This window comes from Sparus aurata, chromosome 2, assembly GCF_900880675.1.
Source record: "Sparus aurata chromosome 2, fSpaAur1.1, whole genome shotgun sequence".
In the NCBI taxonomy this organism is placed as follows: domain Eukaryota; kingdom Metazoa; phylum Chordata; class Actinopteri; order Spariformes; family Sparidae; genus Sparus; species Sparus aurata.
In genome coordinates this window covers 21087143-21106236 of record NC_044188.1, presented here as the reverse complement: position 1 = coordinate 21106236, position 19094 = coordinate 21087143, and the positions used below count along the sequence as shown (strand labels likewise).

The 19094-nt window shown below is 45.2% G+C and overlaps 1 protein-coding gene across 13 annotated transcripts in view; it reads left to right on the top strand.

The window, feature by feature from the left end:
• Window positions 1–19094, top strand: part of mecom (MDS1 and EVI1 complex locus) — a 147026-nt gene that overhangs the window by 109503 nt on the left and 18429 nt on the right. For 12 of the 13 annotated variants that reach the window (XM_030404986.1, XM_030404956.1, XM_030404937.1 and 9 more), the window contains exons 3-6: window positions 10378–10512; window positions 17897–17999; window positions 18113–18226; window positions 18913–19018. In XM_030404986.1, the coding sequence (XP_030260846.1) occupies window positions 10378–10512; window positions 17897–17999; window positions 18113–18226; window positions 18913–19018 (458 nt within the window). Of the gene's footprint in view, window positions 1–8290; window positions 8856–10377; window positions 10513–17896; window positions 18000–18112; window positions 18227–18912; window positions 19019–19094 lie in introns of those variants that run through there. The other variant, XM_030404993.1, reaches the window with a different exon arrangement.

Genomic DNA, 19094 nt, shown 5'->3' with positions numbered 1-19094 from the left:
CAAATTAATTATTATGTGCAAGCTCTTATTAAAAAACCAAAAATAGCCATCAAAGTTCGAGTCTTATGAGGATTCTTATCTAACAGTTCATTGCTGTAAACATGTTTTTTTTTTCATCTAAATTTGTATGAAATGTACATGTATATTTTCCTCGTTGTGATTAGAAATTAGATAATAAAGTATCCTTTATTCTGTACATTTAACAACACTGTTTTCGTTCATACCACCTAAGCTCCAACATGTGCAATCAGTAAAATATGATGAATTATAGATGGATAAAGGAATTTTGATGAAGGAACAGTTAACCCAATCAATGAAAATTATGTCATTGTATACTCCGCCCCATGCCGATGGAAAGTCGAGCAAGGTTTCATTGTCCACAAAACATTTCTGGAGCTTCACAGGAAAACAATGTTGCAGCATTCTCCTTAATAGCTGAGTAGAAAGTACTTGTTTTTAATCTTAAAAAAAAAAAAAAAAACTCTATAGGAAAAAAAAGCATAAAATGGCTCCATGCAGCTAATTCGTCATAATCCAAGTCTGTTATTTACGCCCTTGACACATTGCAAAGCTTGTGCACCTGCTCAGTACAGTGAAGATTTTTGCTTTTAAAAAAGGTGCAAGTAACATCTTTTAATATCAGTTTGAGATCTTGAGACTTGGATTATGTTGTACATGCCTTTTTGAGCCATTCATTTTTTTTATATTTTAAAAAATAAGTCCCCATTTACTGCAGTCGTTTACCAGAGCGCTGCAACACTGTTTTCCTCCAGAAATGTATTTGTGGACTAAGAAACTTCACCTGACTGTCCATCAGCATGGGAGGAGTGAATAATGACAGAATTTCCATTTTTGGGTGAACTTACCCTTTAAGAATTCTAATGTTGCACAATTACAAATGAAAATGTTGTAAGCAGAAGTACATACATTGTACAAGTATCATACAATCAGGATCAGAAATTTGTCACGAAAGTAGCCACGGAAAGATGTAATTTTTTTGTTTTGTTGTTGAGTGTTTGTGTTTTCGTGTGTGCCCGTGCATAAAGCCATGTGTGTGTTCCTGTAGGAAATAGTGCCCAAGCCACATTTTAATGAGAGCGTTGGTCTGAAAGCCAGAAGCATGGCGTACTGGCAGCAGCATCAGCATGTGCCCTGTACTCAGCAGTGCAACAAGCTCCCGGGTTAAATATAATCCCAGCCTAACTCAGGGGCCTCTTTGATGCTACTGAAAGCCAGTGAAGCCTTTAATGGGAGCCACTCCGTGTCCCTGTGTTATGTGTGAGCTGCCCGACTCTCCTTGGTTTTAGGGGTTGTTGCGACTGATTTGTTGTTTTGCCGAGTTAATTCTGACTTTAATCATGCCCACGTACACTGAGCCTGAGCTGACCTGACCTGTGCTGGGTAACAAATTCCAGCGTGTGTGTGTGTGTATGGTGGGGGTTTCCGTGTGTGTGCGTGTGTGTGTGTGTGTGTGTGCATGACGGACATACTCAACCCGCTTCCACAATCTGCTTGCGCTTTGCACTTACTCAAGTACATTTTCTCACTTTCTCACATTGCAGTTTTGACCACTTGTAAATTTGGGTTAAGAAAGGCCCATTAGTCCCCACTTGTCATGTTTCTCTCTGTTTTCTTTCCCGGCAGTGCAACAATATGAGCCTCTCTCTTTACTTTGCACCATTACGTTAAACACTCAATGAAAGTAAATACACAAAAGGGTTCTGTGTATGTGTAAGTGCAGGGTGTCTGTTTCTCCACCTGCCTCACCATCGATTAAAAGGTCCTTTTCAACAAATCCATATGAGGAAAATAAACTGGTTTCAATTGCATCTTGTTTAAGCTTGGAAAAAACATAAATATAACACTCTTACACAGAGGCATCTCTTGCCATTCCTTACCTCTAATCAGCCTGCATTAAAATAGCAGCAGCGTTCCCCATAAGACTCAGTTTTTCCTCACTGACCTGGCAGCCTTGTCTCCCGTCACACTGAACAAGTATTACATCTGTCTGATATCCGCCTGCATTAAAATATTAGCCTTCCAATTGGTCGCGCTGTATGAGAAGCAGATCGCCGTCGTGCTGCAGCACGGCCCCCGACTTTAAACGTGAGAAGAGAGCTCAATAAACGTAATGAATGTGTGACACTTGAACATCTGAGGTGCTGTGTTCCCCTTTACCTCCTGTACATAAAAAAGCTCTTTTAAAGATGATATCTATGAGCGTTTTAGAGCCGATTTGTTCACCCTGCGGCAAACGGCAACATGCTCTAATTACCTCCCCCCCCCCTCCTCCTCCTCCTCCTCCTCCTCCTCCTCCAGAGTGGGCTGGAGTGGGTTGTTTAAGTTTCCATCCGTCCCCTGCGTATAGGAGCTGTGTGCCCGCTGAATTTATGCTTGGAAAACGTGACCTTTGACTCCTGTGCAGCTTTATCGCACCCCGTAGCCCACATACAGTGTGGCCCTGTATGCTGAGGCTCCGTGGAGGAAGTGTCTGTGATTACCACAGCCTGTACTACTTTCTGTACATCGCCGCCCGCCACCCCCACTACCCCCCACCCACAGGACCCCCAACTCGCTGCGGCCGCATTCCAGGCGCCGCTCCTCTAAACACCAGGTTGCTTCAAAGCAATTATCCTTAAATTGACTTCTGAACGTTGCATAATAACCACTCTCCTCTTACATTCACCCCCTTCCTCCTGATGACCAAATCATTTTTATTTTAATAGTAGGTTGCACTGCCTCTTATAATCCAGTAAGCATGTCTTGTTGTCTTCAGTGCAGGAACCACTACATCTCATTCATCTCTATCGTGTTTATTCTAATTGAATATGCACAGTGGAAATATTAGTGTATTTATTTGCCTCGCGTGGGCACCTTTTAATGCAGCACTCCTGTTTATGCAGCACAGATTAGAGCCCAGATGTGGGAGATGTTTCCTGGGGATTCTGTAGCTAATCATCTAAGTTTGCTTCTCTAGTTCTCACCTCTGTCTTTATTGTCCTGCATCTTAGATTAAAAATGCATTTTAAAGGTGCACAAACTGACCTTAAAGGGCAACACAGTTTCATACTGTTTTACTTTGTTTATATGCGGCGGACCCTGCCACCTTTTCTAGCTTCAAACAGTGTTATGGAGACCTTGTTTTCCTCTGAGAACAGCTTGTTTATTCACTTATGGAAAAAAAAAAAATCAGAGTGTGTATTATTACCTCATTGAAATTGTAAGGATTATAATTCTGATTTTGAATTTCTTCTCTAAAACTACACAGTGCCCCTTTAACGGCTAGAAGGAACAATCTCCCTTTTGCAAGAAGCCTCTTTCACGCCCTCGTCCTCTGACCTGGTAAATGAGATGAGATCATTTATGTCTTCACATAAATCCTCTGGATCAGGCATCATGCACTGTGATGGCCCTGCCTTGTTCCAATATTGACACTTGTCTCCATAAAACTGATGAAACAAATGGATTATCTCACCCCACTGGAAGAACTCCACATTCTTAAAGGGGCACTGTGTAGTTTCGGAAATTCAAACCCAGAACTGTAATTTTACCACACTAATGAGGTAATAACACTAACTGTTTACTTTCTCCATACGTGAATAAACAAGCGAGTGAGGAAAATAAGGTCCAGAGCACTGTTTGGAGCTGGAGAGGTGGCAGGGTCCGCCAAATATAAACAAGGTAAGACAGTATGAGGTTGTGTTGTCTTTTAAGATCAGTTTGTTTATTCAGTCATGAAAACAAAAAGAGTTCGTTTATTTAGTTTGTTCAGGCATTTAAAAAAAAAAAAAAAAAAAAAAAGCCAATGAAGAACTTTCTCTTCGGATTAAAATCTCCTCCCCATAACTCCATCGGGCACCTTCAAAGCAAACTATTGTTTTTGGGTAAGACATCAGGAAAACGGGGATTTGTTGCATGATGTGCTGTGGCCAGGCTGTCACTGCAGAGAGATGTCAAAGACGGGAACAGACAAAAAAGAAAAACACAAAATGACCGGGTGCTAATTCAGTAAACACTCGCGGTCCTGTTCCCTCACAGGCCACAGAATTTGTCAAGAAATCATCCCTCTCTCTTTCTTTCTCTGTCGGAATGCCTGGCTGACCCCCGGCAAATGAAAATAATCCAAAGTAATTAGAAGTGAGCCGCTCTGGTCCTGAGAGCCCCCGGGCGGCCGGGTAAACATGGCGGAGGGGCCGGGAGGGGCCACTGGAAGGAGGAGGAGGGGTGGGGTGGGGTGGCGCTGACCTTGTCCACATAAAGCAGTGATTTATGAAGTGCAGGGCACAGCAGCAGGGCTTCTGTCTTCTCCCGCGGAACCAAATTACTGAGGTGGAGATTAACACGCCGCTCACAACGGGCCTACTTCCAGACTCGGGGAAATTTTGTATTTACATTTTCCCCTTTCATTTCCGCAGCTCTGTTTTAATGCTAATTGGGCTATATGGACACCAGGTCTGTCCTTTTTTGTTTTGTTTTGTTTTTTTGCTTTTGTTTTTTGTTTAATATAGGGACTGCGGGCTGCACGGCATCGTGCGCTAATCTTCCGCTGACGGATGTGTTCATTAAAGGAAAAAAGTTGCGGATTGTCGCGCAAACTGAGGGCTCACCCCTTCGTTTGAGCCCTGAATGGGTTTGTACCAGTCGATTGAATCGGCCCCACGTTTTAGCGAAATAAAACGCGCAAGGTGTGCGTGTGTGTGTGTGTGTGTGTGTGTGTGTGTACGCACAGTCGTGATGGAGGCTTAACGCCGCTTTTCGCCGGTGTCAATGGGAGGTCTCCGGCCGTGAATGGTGGAACTATTTCATGTGGATTTGGCTGCGATATTTTCTTTCTCTACTCTCCTCTCCTTTTCTCTCTTCTTTTTTTTCTCCCTTTCCGCTCTCCTGGAGGATGTGCTGGAATGCAGCAGCACACAGGCCTGCACACTGTTTCCATGTGGCCCCTCGGCTGCAGCGGTGCAGCCTCTGCAGCCACACGGGGACCCCCACTCTCCAACTCCACCCCCTCACCACCCTCACCCTCTGTCCCATCTGACTTCACATGGCAACAGATCGAGCAGCAAAATCCAAATCACTGCATTTAAAAAAGAAAAAAAAAATCAGCATTATTGTCCTACACGAGAAATTGAGTTATTCAAAGGATTAAATAAAGAGGCAGCGGGCCAGTGTTCCGCCCGTGAAGCCTCAGCCTCAGATCAAGACAAATACGAAGCTATTTGATCATAAAAATTCCCCTCATTTATTTGTGAAGCCTTCTTTATTTTATGTTATTTTATTTTATTTTTTTGGCGTGACTGAACTCCCCTAAACAAACAAGAAAGCCGCAAGCGAAATAAGCGCGGGGCCCATTTGAGCAATTTCCCCCTCCTTTAAAGAATTTCACAGCACTTTAAAAAAAAAAAGCCTTTTACGTGCACGCTGTATGTTTTAAAGAGGTCCCTGTAAATAGGTATGAAATGCTGTGTGGCATGATACAGTCGGAACTAACATACCCTGAAGCATGCATGTGTTCGGTTTGTAATTTGTTGATAAACAGCTTTTCCACACCCGCTATTTAGTGGCCATGTCAGAGTCATTATGACAGAGGCGTGGCGTCATTCAGATAAAAAAAAAAAGGATCAAGTCTATTTTATCTCGGCACATCAGGACGCTGTTTTACGGGCAGGAAATAAATATAAATCGGGGGGCCGCGCCTGGCAGATCTGCTCTCATGGGTTTTATTAACAAATGAACAAGTGTTTTTTGTTTGTTTGTTTTTTTCTCGTTCAGGTGATTACATATCCGAGCTGAATCGGTCATGTCCTCATCCGGCAATCTGACGCCTTTAATGCAGATGTTTAGAGAGAGAAACGACCTCCATCTTTTAATAGGTTAAAGCAGAAGTGATGGAGCAGGGGTGTTACCAGCCGAGGTATGAAGTGAAATCCACGGCTCAGAAATAAAAGGCCAACACGTGAGCCACAGAGGAAAGTTGGATTGGAATTCTCCCTCTCTCTCTCTCTCTCTCTTTCTCTCTCTCTCTCTCTCTCTCTTTTCTTTTCTTTTTTCGTCTGTGGGAGTGAAATGACTCAAAATGTGGGGGGGAAAAATAAATAAAAAAATACTCCTTGAAGGTTAGAAAACAGGTCACCCGGCTCACGTCACTGCACATTTCTGACCAAATGTCACGGGTGCACAAAGTCATCAAATGACGTCACGCATGCGCACTGGATGTGTTTATTCTCTGAAAGGGTCAACAGTTAAGGAACAGCTCATCCGTCCGAACGCCGCAATTATGTTTAACTCTCATATTGTCTTGTGAAAATGTTCAAGCAGCCCGTCCAGGAGGGTTTCTATAAAAAAGTTCACTTCAGTTGAGCACGCCATCTCCTGACAGGGCGAAGAAGTGCAGCTCGTCCCCGCGTCTGCCGGGCTCAGAGGGTCCTGTTACTGTTAACCCGGTTTACCCCCGGTGATACCGCAAAACCCCCGCGTGTTTATCCTCCTCTTTTGAAGACATTTCCTCCTTTTCAGAAGTAAAAGGAGCTCGGACCCCCCCTCTCTCTCTTTCTCTCTCTATCGGGATCCTCGATCAGAACCCGGAGAGGCCGTGGAGCAATCACTTTCCCAGATTACTTGTATTTAATACACAATGCATCATAAAACAAATCCCTCATCCTGACAGGAAGAAAATAGAACAGCTCATTCGACTTGAGCTTTCCCAATTTATGGCTAAATTAAAAAGGGTTCCAACAATGGACAAGTCGAGGAGAGGCAGGAAATCAATGACCGGGCGGACCGGGGTCCCTCCTCGGTTCTCAAGGAGCGAGCAGACGATGGGAATCGGTGGCGGGGTCCTGCCTTATTTACACATGATTTTTCCTGTCCTTCCTGCGCGTTTGCTGCGCGATTTCGTCAAACAATGGGCATTATCTGGGATGGAAGGTCAATGTCACAGTGCGAGGCGTTATCCATCATCATCTGCTCTCATCAGCCGGAGCCCCGTCCTCTCCGGCTTTATGAGCTGCCTAATAAACTCCGCTCACTGACAACGAGGACGTTTTCTTTATTATTCCATACCCTTGTGCGTTTATGCGGCTTTTTAAAAACACAATAACAAAAAAAAAAAAAAAAAAAACTTGTGCGTACGGATGAGACACTGAGGAGAGGAGACGACGCGTTCTGTCTTGTCTCTGAGCTTGTTGTAAAAGCAGGTGCGCGGGGCGCCACAACAGCAAGGACAGCAAAGTCTAAAAACAAGCGTTTAATCATTTCAAAACTGATTCAAACACTGCAGATTTAATCTCTTGTTATTTTTCTTTGTTTTCAACAACATGGTTCGTTTATAAAGCACTCATACTCGGCTTGTTTCGTGTGCTCGTCAAGTGGAGTGGAGGGGAGATTTGAGGGCAGGCGGGCGCACACACAAACCCGACAGCCTTACAGCTTTTTTTTTTTTTTTTTTTTTTTTTGTGCTTTTTTTTTTTTGTTCAAGCCGGAGAGAAAAAGCAGGTGATTAGGTCAGTGTTTCCCAAATTCTGTAAGAGGGACTTCCAATGGTCCTTATGGAGTTTCCTGGAGGTCCCCGGGAGGAACACTTAAAGCCCTGACTCCCTCAGCGCGAACGCAATTAGAGAATACAGAAACTATTTTATCATCACTTTTCGCTCGAGGTGAAGAAAAGAAAAAGAAAGAAAGAATAAAAGACATCGGGATCTTCGGGTTAATAATGTCGTAAAATGCTCCATGAAAGCGGGGCGCCGTGTTGTGGAAAAAAAAAAAAGAAAAAGAAAAAAAAAAAGTTTGGGAACACGTGGATAATGATGCGCGCCTTGGTTGCTTTCGCTCCATTAAAGTGTGGCTTGCCTCCGTGTGTGTGTGTGTGTGCGTGCGTGCGTGCAGTTCATCCCTTCAGAAGCCCCATCCCGACCTCTCCCTGACCCCGCTCACCCTCTCCAACCCCGGGCCCCTGTCACTTTAAAATTTACTGCGGAGAGGAGTCGCTTCCGACCGTGTGGGGGGACAGCGCGCACTGACAGTCCCGTGTTCAGGAGTCGCTTCTCCGGCGGGCTCTCGGTGGATCGACGCGCCGGATCCTTCCGTGGGAGACAATGCGTAAAGGAGAAACATCACAGAAACCGTCCGGGACGAGCGAAGTGTAGAAGGAGGGAGCGAGGGGAGGGGGGGGGGGCGAGATGCTTGAAGCCAACACCCCCCTCGCTTGAGTCTCTCCTGCTATCATATAGACTGCACATCCCGAGTGGTTGAGGAGGGGTGGTGGGGGTGGGGGGGAATGGTGTGGGGGGGGAGAGGAAGAGAAAAATGAAAAAGTTGAATGGCTACTAGAGGACACCTGGGTGCGTCAGGACAGGAGGGGTGACAAGAGAGGAGCGGACGAGCCAAGCGAGGCGCGCACACACTGAAAAGTTGGGAGCAAGTTGATGCACCCGGAGGTGATTTCAGTCCCCGAGCCGCGGTGTCTCGTAGGACAGTGAGGGGGGAGAGGCTCGCCCAGAGACAATATAGAGGAGAGGAGGATTTACTTTGACCGAGCGCGGTGTCTGGCGGACAGTCAAACACCGGCGAGGAGTCGACTCGTCCTGCGGCTTGGAGACCTGAAGAGACACCGAGGAAGCAACACAACACCGGCGCTTTCATTCTGACCATGGCACGTATCCGGACGACGCGACGCCAAACAGACAATTTGTAGTTTTTGCTGTTTATTTGAAAAGTCGAGTTTTTTACTCGTTCAAATTCTGTTTTTTTTTTTTTTTTAAACCGGAGTTTTGGTCACTTTTCCTCGGTGAACAGCGCAGCTCTCATCCCCAAGAGGTTTTTTAAGTGTCGCACGTCGGTTCCGGAGGGATTTTTGAACGGTAAGAGAAAAACAGAACCAATATTTACTTCAGCAAGCGAAAACAAAAACAAAAAAAGTAAATAAAACAAACCTTCCTCGTTCGTTTGCTCGTAAACTCCGGTTTTGACGGTCGGATTGGAGTGTGTTTTCGCAGCACGAGTGAGCAGATCCAGACAAAGGGCTTTATGCAAACTAAATATTTATTCAGTGGCAGGTTCTACAAAAGCAGAGAGACAGATTTGCGACCCGGGGAAGAGATTCCGCTCTGCGTCCCCAACAATCGGCTCCGTCTTCATAATTCTTATCACTCGCGGTTTCCTGCAATTGATTTGTTTCCCGGTAAAGTTTACAGCTGCTTTGTAATAAATATTAACACATTAAAACGACGCTGCGGCGCTTCGCGATTCGCCGGGAGAAAATTCTGCCGCGGCGTTTTTGCGAGCGACAGAAAGTCCAGCGATCTCACGATTTGCATAATAATTCACTTCATTGTATTTGTTGTGATTTGTGTTCTTCAGAGGCTCGAGGAGTGCTGACGGTTTTGTTGGAGAGTCAAACAATTGTTTATCTTCGTTTATCATCTGCAGCTATTATTATGTGGTGCTGTTGGTATTATTTTTCAAATTCACGTGTGTTTAAGGAGACTTTTTAAAAATCAATGTAGTTTGATAATTTATTCGATTAAGCTGCTTTTCCAGAAACGAATTCGGACGTCCGCTGAAGTACATTTAAATGTAAAGGATATTTTAGCGTTTTAAACATTTGTTTGTACGAGCAAAATAAAACAATCGATCAGTTGGAATTCGTTGCATTACAAAACGTTTTGCAGCCTTGTTTTGTTTTTATAATATTACAATTTAACTGCTACATTGTCATATTTTTTTTTTTTTGGGGGGGGGGGGGGGGGGGCTGAATTATTGTTTGAAACAAATTGAATTTAGTTTTAAGATAATTTTCATTTTCCCATGATTATTATTATTACTATTATTTTTATTATTATTGTTATTGTTATTATTATTATTATTATTACAGCAAAGGAAATGACATAATTCTCTAGAGCTTCCTCAAGGCTGTAAAAATAAATGCAACATAATTATATATATTTTTTATTTTGTTTTATTACATTTTTGTTATTATTGTGTAGCCATAAAAAAAACATTTAATGAATTTCCTTATACATTGCTGCTGACATGAACAAAATTATTGTATTATTATAGCCTATTTTTTACATGATCAGCACAGACTTTGCTTGTAATCTCCCTAAATTGTGTGTGTGTGTGTGTGTGTGTGTGTGCGCGCGCGCGAGTGTGTGTGTGTGTGTGTGTGTGTGTGTGTGTGTGTGTGTGTGTGTGTGTGTGTGTGTGTGTGTGTGTTGCGCCACAGACCGGCTCCTAACATGTGGGAGGTATGTGGTTAGTCAGTGTTTGGACACAGTAACCTGGACTGATACTGATCAAAGTCTGATCTCTCTCTCCCTCTCTTCCTCCTCCTCCCCCTCTCTCCTCTCTCCTCTCTCCTCTCTCTCTCTCTCCCTGCTGCAGATCTTGGACGGGTCAGGCCATGTAAAATTCTGCGTGGATGCCAGCAAGCCAGATATCGGGAGCTGGCTGAAGCACATCCAGTTTGCCCCTGCGGCCAAGCAGCACAACCTGACAGCGTGCCAGATCGATGATCAGGTACGTGGAGACACTTTCGCTCGCGAGCCTGGCAGAAAAAAAAAAGAAATACAAGATGAAAATGATCTGAGGAGAGGAGAGAGAAAAAACACACACACACACACACACACACACAAAAACAGAAAACATGTGGATGACTTGATGTTGAACTCCCACATGGTGATGTGTCCTCTGAATCTGGCTGTCTGGCCGGATGAATCAAGTGCAACCGAGAGTCATTCAGATCTTTTCAAACAGCTCTTTTTTTTTAGTTGCCAGAAGGCTTCCCTGTATTTTCCGATGTCTGCGCGCAGTAGTGTTAAAAGGTGTTATTGTGATCCAAGTCAGATAGTCCCATGAGCGGCTGGGCCCACACACACACACACACACACACTCCCCCATGCAAGCACCGCGGAGACTCCTCTCTATCTGTGCGTGTGTTTTCTTTCTGTAATTGTGTTCTGGCTTCTGCCGTTGCGAGGACCACAGGGCAGGATCAGAGGCGGCTCCGCGGAGATGATAGTTCCGCACACTTCCCGGTCACGCTTTTTTTGCGATATAAACTCCTAGACATGCCAGGAATGTCACAGTCCTTTTGCTGCTCACCTGGCAGCGCGGAGAGGTGCGTGCTACGCGCATGGGGGCCCGTTCAACTTCGGTAATCCCGCGGCCAGACGCCGCCCTCCCCCCCTCCTCCTCCCGCACTGACGCACGCAGCAAAAGGCAGGAAAGACAAGAGGCTAAACTTTATTTGACATGTGTGTGGAGCTTGACCCGAACACAAAAACATCATCTGCTCTGCGTGTGTGTGTGTCATCACTTCTCGCCCCGGTGGTCCGTGTAGATCGCTTGTTTGAGCGTCACCTGTAGAAGAATAAATACAATAAAATAAAAAAAATAAAAAACGTGCGTGACATTCGGCGTGACAGGCCCTGAGATAATAAGGGGGAAGACGAAAAAAAAAAGAATACTCCTGCTCTTCCTCCACAAGTCTACGTCATTCTCACCCTTTAAAAAAAAAGAAAAAAAGAAGGAAGAGCTCGAGAGAGAGAGCGGAGGAAAAAAGAAGCAATTCCCAAAAAGCACTTTACCCCGGCTCTCTTTGAGAAAGAGACAAACGGGAGAGAGAGAGAGAGAGAGAGAGAGAGAGGGAGAGAGAGAGAGAGAGAAGCTGCCCTCTTCTGCGAGGTGTGACTCGCTGTCAACACCGCGGTTCTGCTCGGGTGGCTGTGTAAGGCTCCGACAGGTCACGGACATGGCTATGATGAGGTGATTGTTAAGTATTACGCACTGTCACAACACGGCACAATGTGGCGTCTTTAAGCCTTCCGGGGCCAATACTGGTGTTTTTGAAAACACACTGTAGCGTCCCCACAATGCCTGTCTGTGTGTTTAAAGTGAAAAAAGAGGAAGAGGAGGAGGAGGAGGGGTGGTCCTGTAAAGCTGCTGTCAGTGTGTGTGTGTGTGTGTGTGTGCTTGTGTGTGAGGGCCCTTTTTTGTCTCCACGTGTGCACAGATTTTTGTCTTGTTTGCGAGTGTGTGAAGTGTTCCACGTTGTGTCTCTGGAGTGTGCACACACACACCTGTGACTGCCTGTGTTTCTACATGTGTGAACGCCAGTGTGTGTGTGTGTGTGTGTGTGTTTGTGTGTGAATTGTTCATTGCGGTTCAGATGACTCCCCACGCTCCTCATTCCGAGCTGGAAGCATTCAAACACACACTACCTGGGTCCCAGCAGCTTTTTTTTTTTTTTTTTTACTGCCACAGAGAAGTGCTGAGTCTAAACCCGGCCTGAAACCACACATTACACACTTGGTGCACAACGGTGAGCACACCATCACCAGATTTCCACACCGAAAAAAAGGGGCCCGACAGAGCTTCCCGGGGCTTACAGGTTACTTGTTCTGCTAAATATTTTGCCCCTCAGATCCAAATTGAGACGGATCCCTCCTCCATCAGAGTTGCGTTTTCTTTTTTAGGACGAATGTCAAACCAGTGCCGCAATTTCCAGGTGTGTCGCTCGTTATTTGGTCCTGGTTCTTCTCAAGCACCAATTTCAGCCCCCTGCCAGCGTGAGACTTAAACCAGCCTCTTATTTCTGACCCAATTCTGTTTATCATAAAACTTTATGACCAATCTCAGGAGAGGGAGAGGGAGGTAGGTAGAGAGGGAGAGAGGAATAAATGAGTGAGCAGAGAGAGAGAGAGAGAAGTCTGTTTTGTCCTAGTGGAGGAGCTGTTCGGGATCCCACTTCTCCCTTTTTCCTTTCTCTCGAAATCCATGCTCTGAAACAGTGGCAGGAGAGATCAGGGCTGGGAGGGCATCTGCAGACGAGTCAGTCACACTGATCCTGCACATTTTACCAAAAAGGCCTGTCATACTTTAATTAGAATAGAAGGAGGAGGTGTACTTTATTAGTCCCTCTGGAGGAAATTCTTTTTTCTAAGCATTATATTAACTTTTTAGCACATGGAGTCAACTTTCTGTGCCCATTACAACCGCTCACTCATACACTGTATGACCATAGAGGACGACAAATCTTCTATATAGCTGTAATTTCTCGCATTGGCTCATGACAAACAGAACAAGCTAATTTAACAATACAATTCAGAGCAACAACAGGTATTTGCTGAGTGACTTCAAGGGGCACTATGTAGATTAGGAAGAGACATTTTAACATTGACAATATTTATGAGGTAATAATACAAACTCACAATTATTTAGCGTTCTCCATAAGTGAACAAACAAGCTGTTCCCAGAGGGAAATACCGTCCCCGGAACAAGGTTTGAAGCTAGGAAGGTGGCAGGGTCCACCACTTGTAAATTAAGTGAAGCAGTATGAGATAGGTCAGTTTGTTAATTTAGTTTATTTAGTTTGTTTTGCCATTTAAAAATGTTTTTTTTTTTTAAATCAGTCGATGAAGATCTTTCTCTGATTCCAATTTCTTCCCTAAAACTACAGATTTCACCTTTAAATAGATGTAAAACATTGTAACACTGTAGGTGCTGTCTTTTAAATTCCATGAGACTGTTCTCCTGTTGTAGAATGTGAATTTAAACTTGACGTAACACCGACAGCCATTTATTTTTTATCGTCCTTCTGTTTGGCTGCCTCCTGTGTTCGACAGTGCAGCGTGGAGAGCTCCAGGAAACAATGGAGGGGAAGGAGATGGCAGGTGTTACAATGAAATCTGTGACCAACTCGACGTGCTGCAACTTGAAAAATGAAAATGAAAACAGCGCGCTGAGGATGATGCATTTGTTTTCTGTAATCTTGTTTTCAACTAAAGACCCACATGCGTACAAAACACTTTAAAAGTATTTAAAAGAAATCACGATTGGCAAAGAGTCTCGTCCGAGCTTATTTGCAATTATTAAATCTTTTGACTTCAGCCTTTCAACCATCCGCACCACAATGCTCCAGCTCTCCTCGTGCGCTCATTTGTTTGCTTCTGCACTTAGCCCCGCTCTCATAGATCCTCCCATGATCAGCGCGTTTTGTTGTTTAAGGTAATTAGGGGCAATTAGTGCTCGGAAAACCCCTCCGCTGCGCTCCTCACTCTCCCGATTCAATTGAAAGGAAAATGGATTAAAAGTGTAATTAACACCATCCGACGAGGCCCCGAAGAGCCTTTCATAAGACAGTGCAGAGGGATATGAGCGTTAATCTCGTTCGCTCTATTGATTCTCGCTCGGTATTGAGTGGGATGAAGTGGCTGCCGAGCTTATTAGCCAAACGCTGACAGTCATTCACTATGTAAATGCTCTGGAGGTGAAGGCATGAAGCCACTGTGACCCGCTGAGCTTGTTCGGTTGTGGAAAAAATGCCCAAGAGTCCATATAAGAGAGATCATTTTCACTGAACGCTTAACTTCCCCCAAAAAAGTCATTCTGGAGACGAAAGTCACCGCCTGACACTGACAATGCGGCGCCCACGAGACACCGGTAGGTTTCGTCTTCCTCTTCATAAGGTCACTTTCCCACAGCCGACACGGTCCGACATGAACACAGCCCCGTGTTGGCTTCCTTACATGTTCATCCAATTTGCTGGAACCAGCTGCACATTGTGCGCTCATGCTCTTTATTGCTATCTAAGTCACGAAGCGGTTTTGTTCGGCAGCCAAGTGACGGCGACTGCCAAACGCTGTGTACATGTTGCATGACCCTGATAGCTGCAGGGAGGTCGAAGCGCACACGGACACGCACGGTTGTTGTTGAGCTACTGCTGAGCAAGGAGACGTAAACAATGCGGCGGGCGCTCTCGAACGTGAGGAGCCTTCGTCTAGGAAATTGCAGAATATCAGGGGTTTTAGAAATCCGTTCAGCCTTTCGTAATCATCGCAGCGTAAACCTTGACTCTAGGTCTGAGTTTTAAGAAGTGAAATTAGCTTTGGACCGTAGGCTTGAGCTCCGAGAGAAGCACCCAGACTGAGAGTTCATTGTGGCAGGACAGCGTCGGTGAATGGCATACCTGTGGAATGAGCTCCGAGTGAGCTCCGAGTCGGCCAGCAGGGTGTGACCGGGGGGGGAAACTGTGACTGTGTTTACTCTGCTAATGACTAATGGTGTCAAGGTAACAAAGTAGTCCGATTACAGCCTCTGATCCTGTCGTGGCTGTGACCTTTGACAGAGAGAGTGAGGGAGAGAGGGCGATAAGGAGTGTCGCAATGAGGGGAGCAAATACGGAGAGATTTAATGGGGAGAAAATAGTTTCACCGACGATAAGACTCAGTCAGCGACCGGACCAGTTTTCCTGGCTACCACCGCAGCCATTACGTTAATGTGAAAACTTACAGACCCGAGTCAGGCGCATGTGCGTTTTCCAGAGAAATGAAATCACTCCTTCTGTCTTGTTTTGATTTGGGAAAGAAAAAGAAATGGCCTTGATTCTGAGGAGGCAAGCCTTCTCAGTGTGAACTCAGACACCCTGGCTATCTTATCTACGGAATAGCCTGTTGTTTTAAGCCACTGGTAAAGTGTGTGTGTGTGTGTGTGTGTGTGTGTGTGTGTGTGTGTCAGTGACGTGCTATAAGGAAGACCCCTGGATTCAAACACACTGCGCTCTCTGTTCCGCAGCGAGTCCCTGCCTTGTTTGTTTGTGTGTGTTTTTTCGCTGTTTATCTGTGGCGGCCCTCGGGGTGGGAGAGGCGTGGGGCTGGCGGTGGGGGGGAATTCCCCTCGTATTCGTAATCGCCCTCCTGTGCCTGCTCGTGTGCGCACTTACGCTGCCACAAAAACTTTCCTGTGCAGGGGAACAGAGCCGCAGAAGTGTTTGTCGACGCCTCAAAGACGGAGGTCAGAGGTCGGGTGGACGCTTGCTGCCCGCTTTGAAAGACTCACCTGGGTCGACCGGGCTTCCTCGCGTTATTTCGAGAAGTTATTTGGAATCACAGACTTATAGTTGCACTACACCGCGAGCTTGCACTCTTGTATTTATGGACAAAGTGGTTTCGACAGTGTCCATTAATTTTTATGTTCCGAGGCCTCGTAGCTCTCCACAGAGGCTCTCCCTCCTCCGTCTCGGTATCATTCTCTCCGAGCGGAATCCCTGCAGACTCCCATGTCTGTTTGAACTGCTGTCTGATTGTTTCTGAATCACAATATTTTTGTGGCCTTGCAGAGGTGACGGGACGCAGGAAAAGGAGCCTCGCTGTTTTGTGCATGCCCTGTGAAGTTCCATCCATGTTCACGCATGTGTTATGTTTACGCTGCGGAGAGGTTAGGGTAAAGGTATGTCAGGGTTGAAAGCTCATGTCGGGACTCTGTCAGTTCAGTTCCCTTTATTCTTTCTTAGAGACAATGAGAGTGCAGCTCTGTTATTGCTGATCCCGGACTGACAACCAGACATCAAGACTGCAAAAAAAAAAAGTCTCTTTTTTTTTTTTGCTCCAATAATGAAAAAAAGAGTATTTTTTGGATTAAACTGAGTGGGTAATGTGAAATGTGTGTCTCCTGGTCTGGTTCAGCCCTGCCATGGGAGTCCGCCAACCACTGAATTTCTTGACCCGCTTAGATTTTCTCTCTTTTTTTTCTCTTTTTTTAATGCCTGAATTGAATTCATACTTTCATGCTACCACAGAGCTACCAATCACTCCTCTCCTCTGGCATGTAAGAGCTCTCCTTACCCGAGCTGCCTTTACCCCGGTGACTCTCAGAACTTCCTGTGCTGCACTGAGTCACAGCGGAGCACCCCCCCCCCCCCCCCCCCAAAAAAAAACCAAAAAACGCTGTACTGTCATATTAAATATGATATCATTTGCCAAAAGTTAGAACAATGACACAAACAATTATAGCAAACTCGACAGAGTACATCATGCTCCTCATTGTGACCGAGACATTTGTCATAAATATCCGTGGAGCCAGCGCAGCTCAGGTCTCCAGTACTCGGCAGGAATTCTCCCCGTGATACCTGTGACCCGTGCCTTCCCAGAAGCATGACCCCTCCCCCCTTTCCCTCCTTGTTGCATTTCTAATAAATTCCCCCATCATCATTGTCACGTCGACGTGGCAAAGGAAGGTAATATGTTAAACTTCCAGAACACGCCAAAAATAACGGCATGTCCGATTGTTTCGCAGAGAAAGGCTATTGTGTGTCCATGGGAAGTGCCACAGTCCCAGGGTCTCTCAGCTGATTCTTTAAAAATGACTGACCCCCCTCATCCCTAACCCCCAAACACACATGTATTAGCTGTATTAGGAAGTGGATATTATGAAATGTCTACTTAGCTGTTATTATATATAAACGCTGAATCTTGAAATATAAGAGGATCTCGTTTGAATTCTACTACTATTAAATGAGCGCCTAAAAGTGCCGTTAGCTCTTAATTGATCTCAGCGTTCGGAAGTTTCATCCATCACCGAAAAAAAGAACGTAATTAACGGAATGCATTTTTTAACAGCTTGCTTATTTTTTTTTTGTCTACAGTTTATCAACTCACATTAATAAACTTGCTGGAAACACATTTGTTTTCCTATTCGTGCCTACTGCGAGCATCACGGGAGAATCCAGAGCGCGTGCGTGTGCAGGGTTTCTGAGACACTGGATTTATTCTGCGTTATCGCTGTTTGTGTTTTAATTTAGCTTTCATGAAGATGGATGTCTTACATGATGATTAATTACAAGTTAATGAGTGTGTGTGTGTGTGTGTGTGTGTGTGTGTGTGTGTCTCCACTGTGTGCGGTGGTGGTGGTGGTACAAATATGACAAGCATGTACACAAACGTGCGCCCCTGAGCTACTGACTGTTTTGTTACGTAGAAATCTGGGAGCGTAGCCCAGCCGCAACGTCTTTACAGGAGAGCCGGAACAACATGCTGATCCCTCCAATTTAGTTTGACCTTTGTAATTGATGGTGTGATATTAAAGCACATTTTCAGATCTCAATCTTCTTTTGTCTGTGTTGCAGATCTTCTACAAAGTCACCAGAGAGATTTTCCCCGGCGAGGAGCTGCTACTTTTCATGAAGGCTGAAGAGTATTCATGTGACCCCATGGCTCCCGATATTCACGGTCAGTGCCCCAAATAGGAAAACACACGTTCCTGTCAATTCCGAGACGTGAACAACACGTATGCTCCATTAAAGTGCATGATATACTAAAGTTTCTCCCCTCCCGCCACGCAGAGGAGAGGCAGTACCGCTGTGAGGACTGTGACCAGCACTTTGAGTCCCGCAACCAGCTGCTGGACCACCAGAAGCAGCCGTGTGGGATGCCCCCCTCCTCCTTCCTTAACCCAGGTTTGACTCTTTATTTTTAACTAGATGGGCTATTTTCACGCCATTGTAAACAGAGGGCGCTGAAGAGTGATGAGACGGGTGTGTTAGCCAGACTGGGAGAATATGACACTAATGATGTGAAGGCTTTGTCCCCCCTCCCCCTCCCGGAGCCACTGAAAATGAGATAATGCACCGAGGAAATAAGAGTACGCAAACTGGCATGAATTGTGTTGTGCAAACTGACAGTTAAGTGATGTCATGTGAAAATATTTAGAATTGTCTGAGAACACTGTTTTCTGCATCTGAGACCTCTGAGGGCTCAAAAATTGCAGTTCATCCTCCATTATTCGCACAAGACTTCAGATTTTGATACCAGCGGTTTGTATGCACGGTAACAAGAGATTCAGCTTGTACGAGACTGGACCGCAGACTCTGTAATCGACCAGAGCCTGCGGCAATGGAAATCAATCATTATATTTTCTCCATATGATCCATGTAATGGAATAGCCCACGCTTAAAGGCTGAATACATACAGTATCTCGATACTGCACAACCATGCAACTTGCTGTTATACCAAAACACATCACTCCTGTATAATTTACATTTAACGTTAATTTGCAGTCCTTGTTTGTTGAACATATCTTATATGCAAATGACAGGTAATGGGAAGGATGAAGTTTTACTTTACTTTTCTCTGATGTATCTAGGAGGCGACAGTGACCTGAAGGCCCAGGAACCTCAAGACCTGCGACCCCTCCTCCATGGTCTGCAGGAGTGTAAGGAGTGCGACCAGGTCTTCCCTGATGTCCAGAGGTGAGTGAACAGACGATACACTCAAAAACAAATTTGTTCTAAGACATGGTATTGGTCGGATTTATCCTCTTAACCG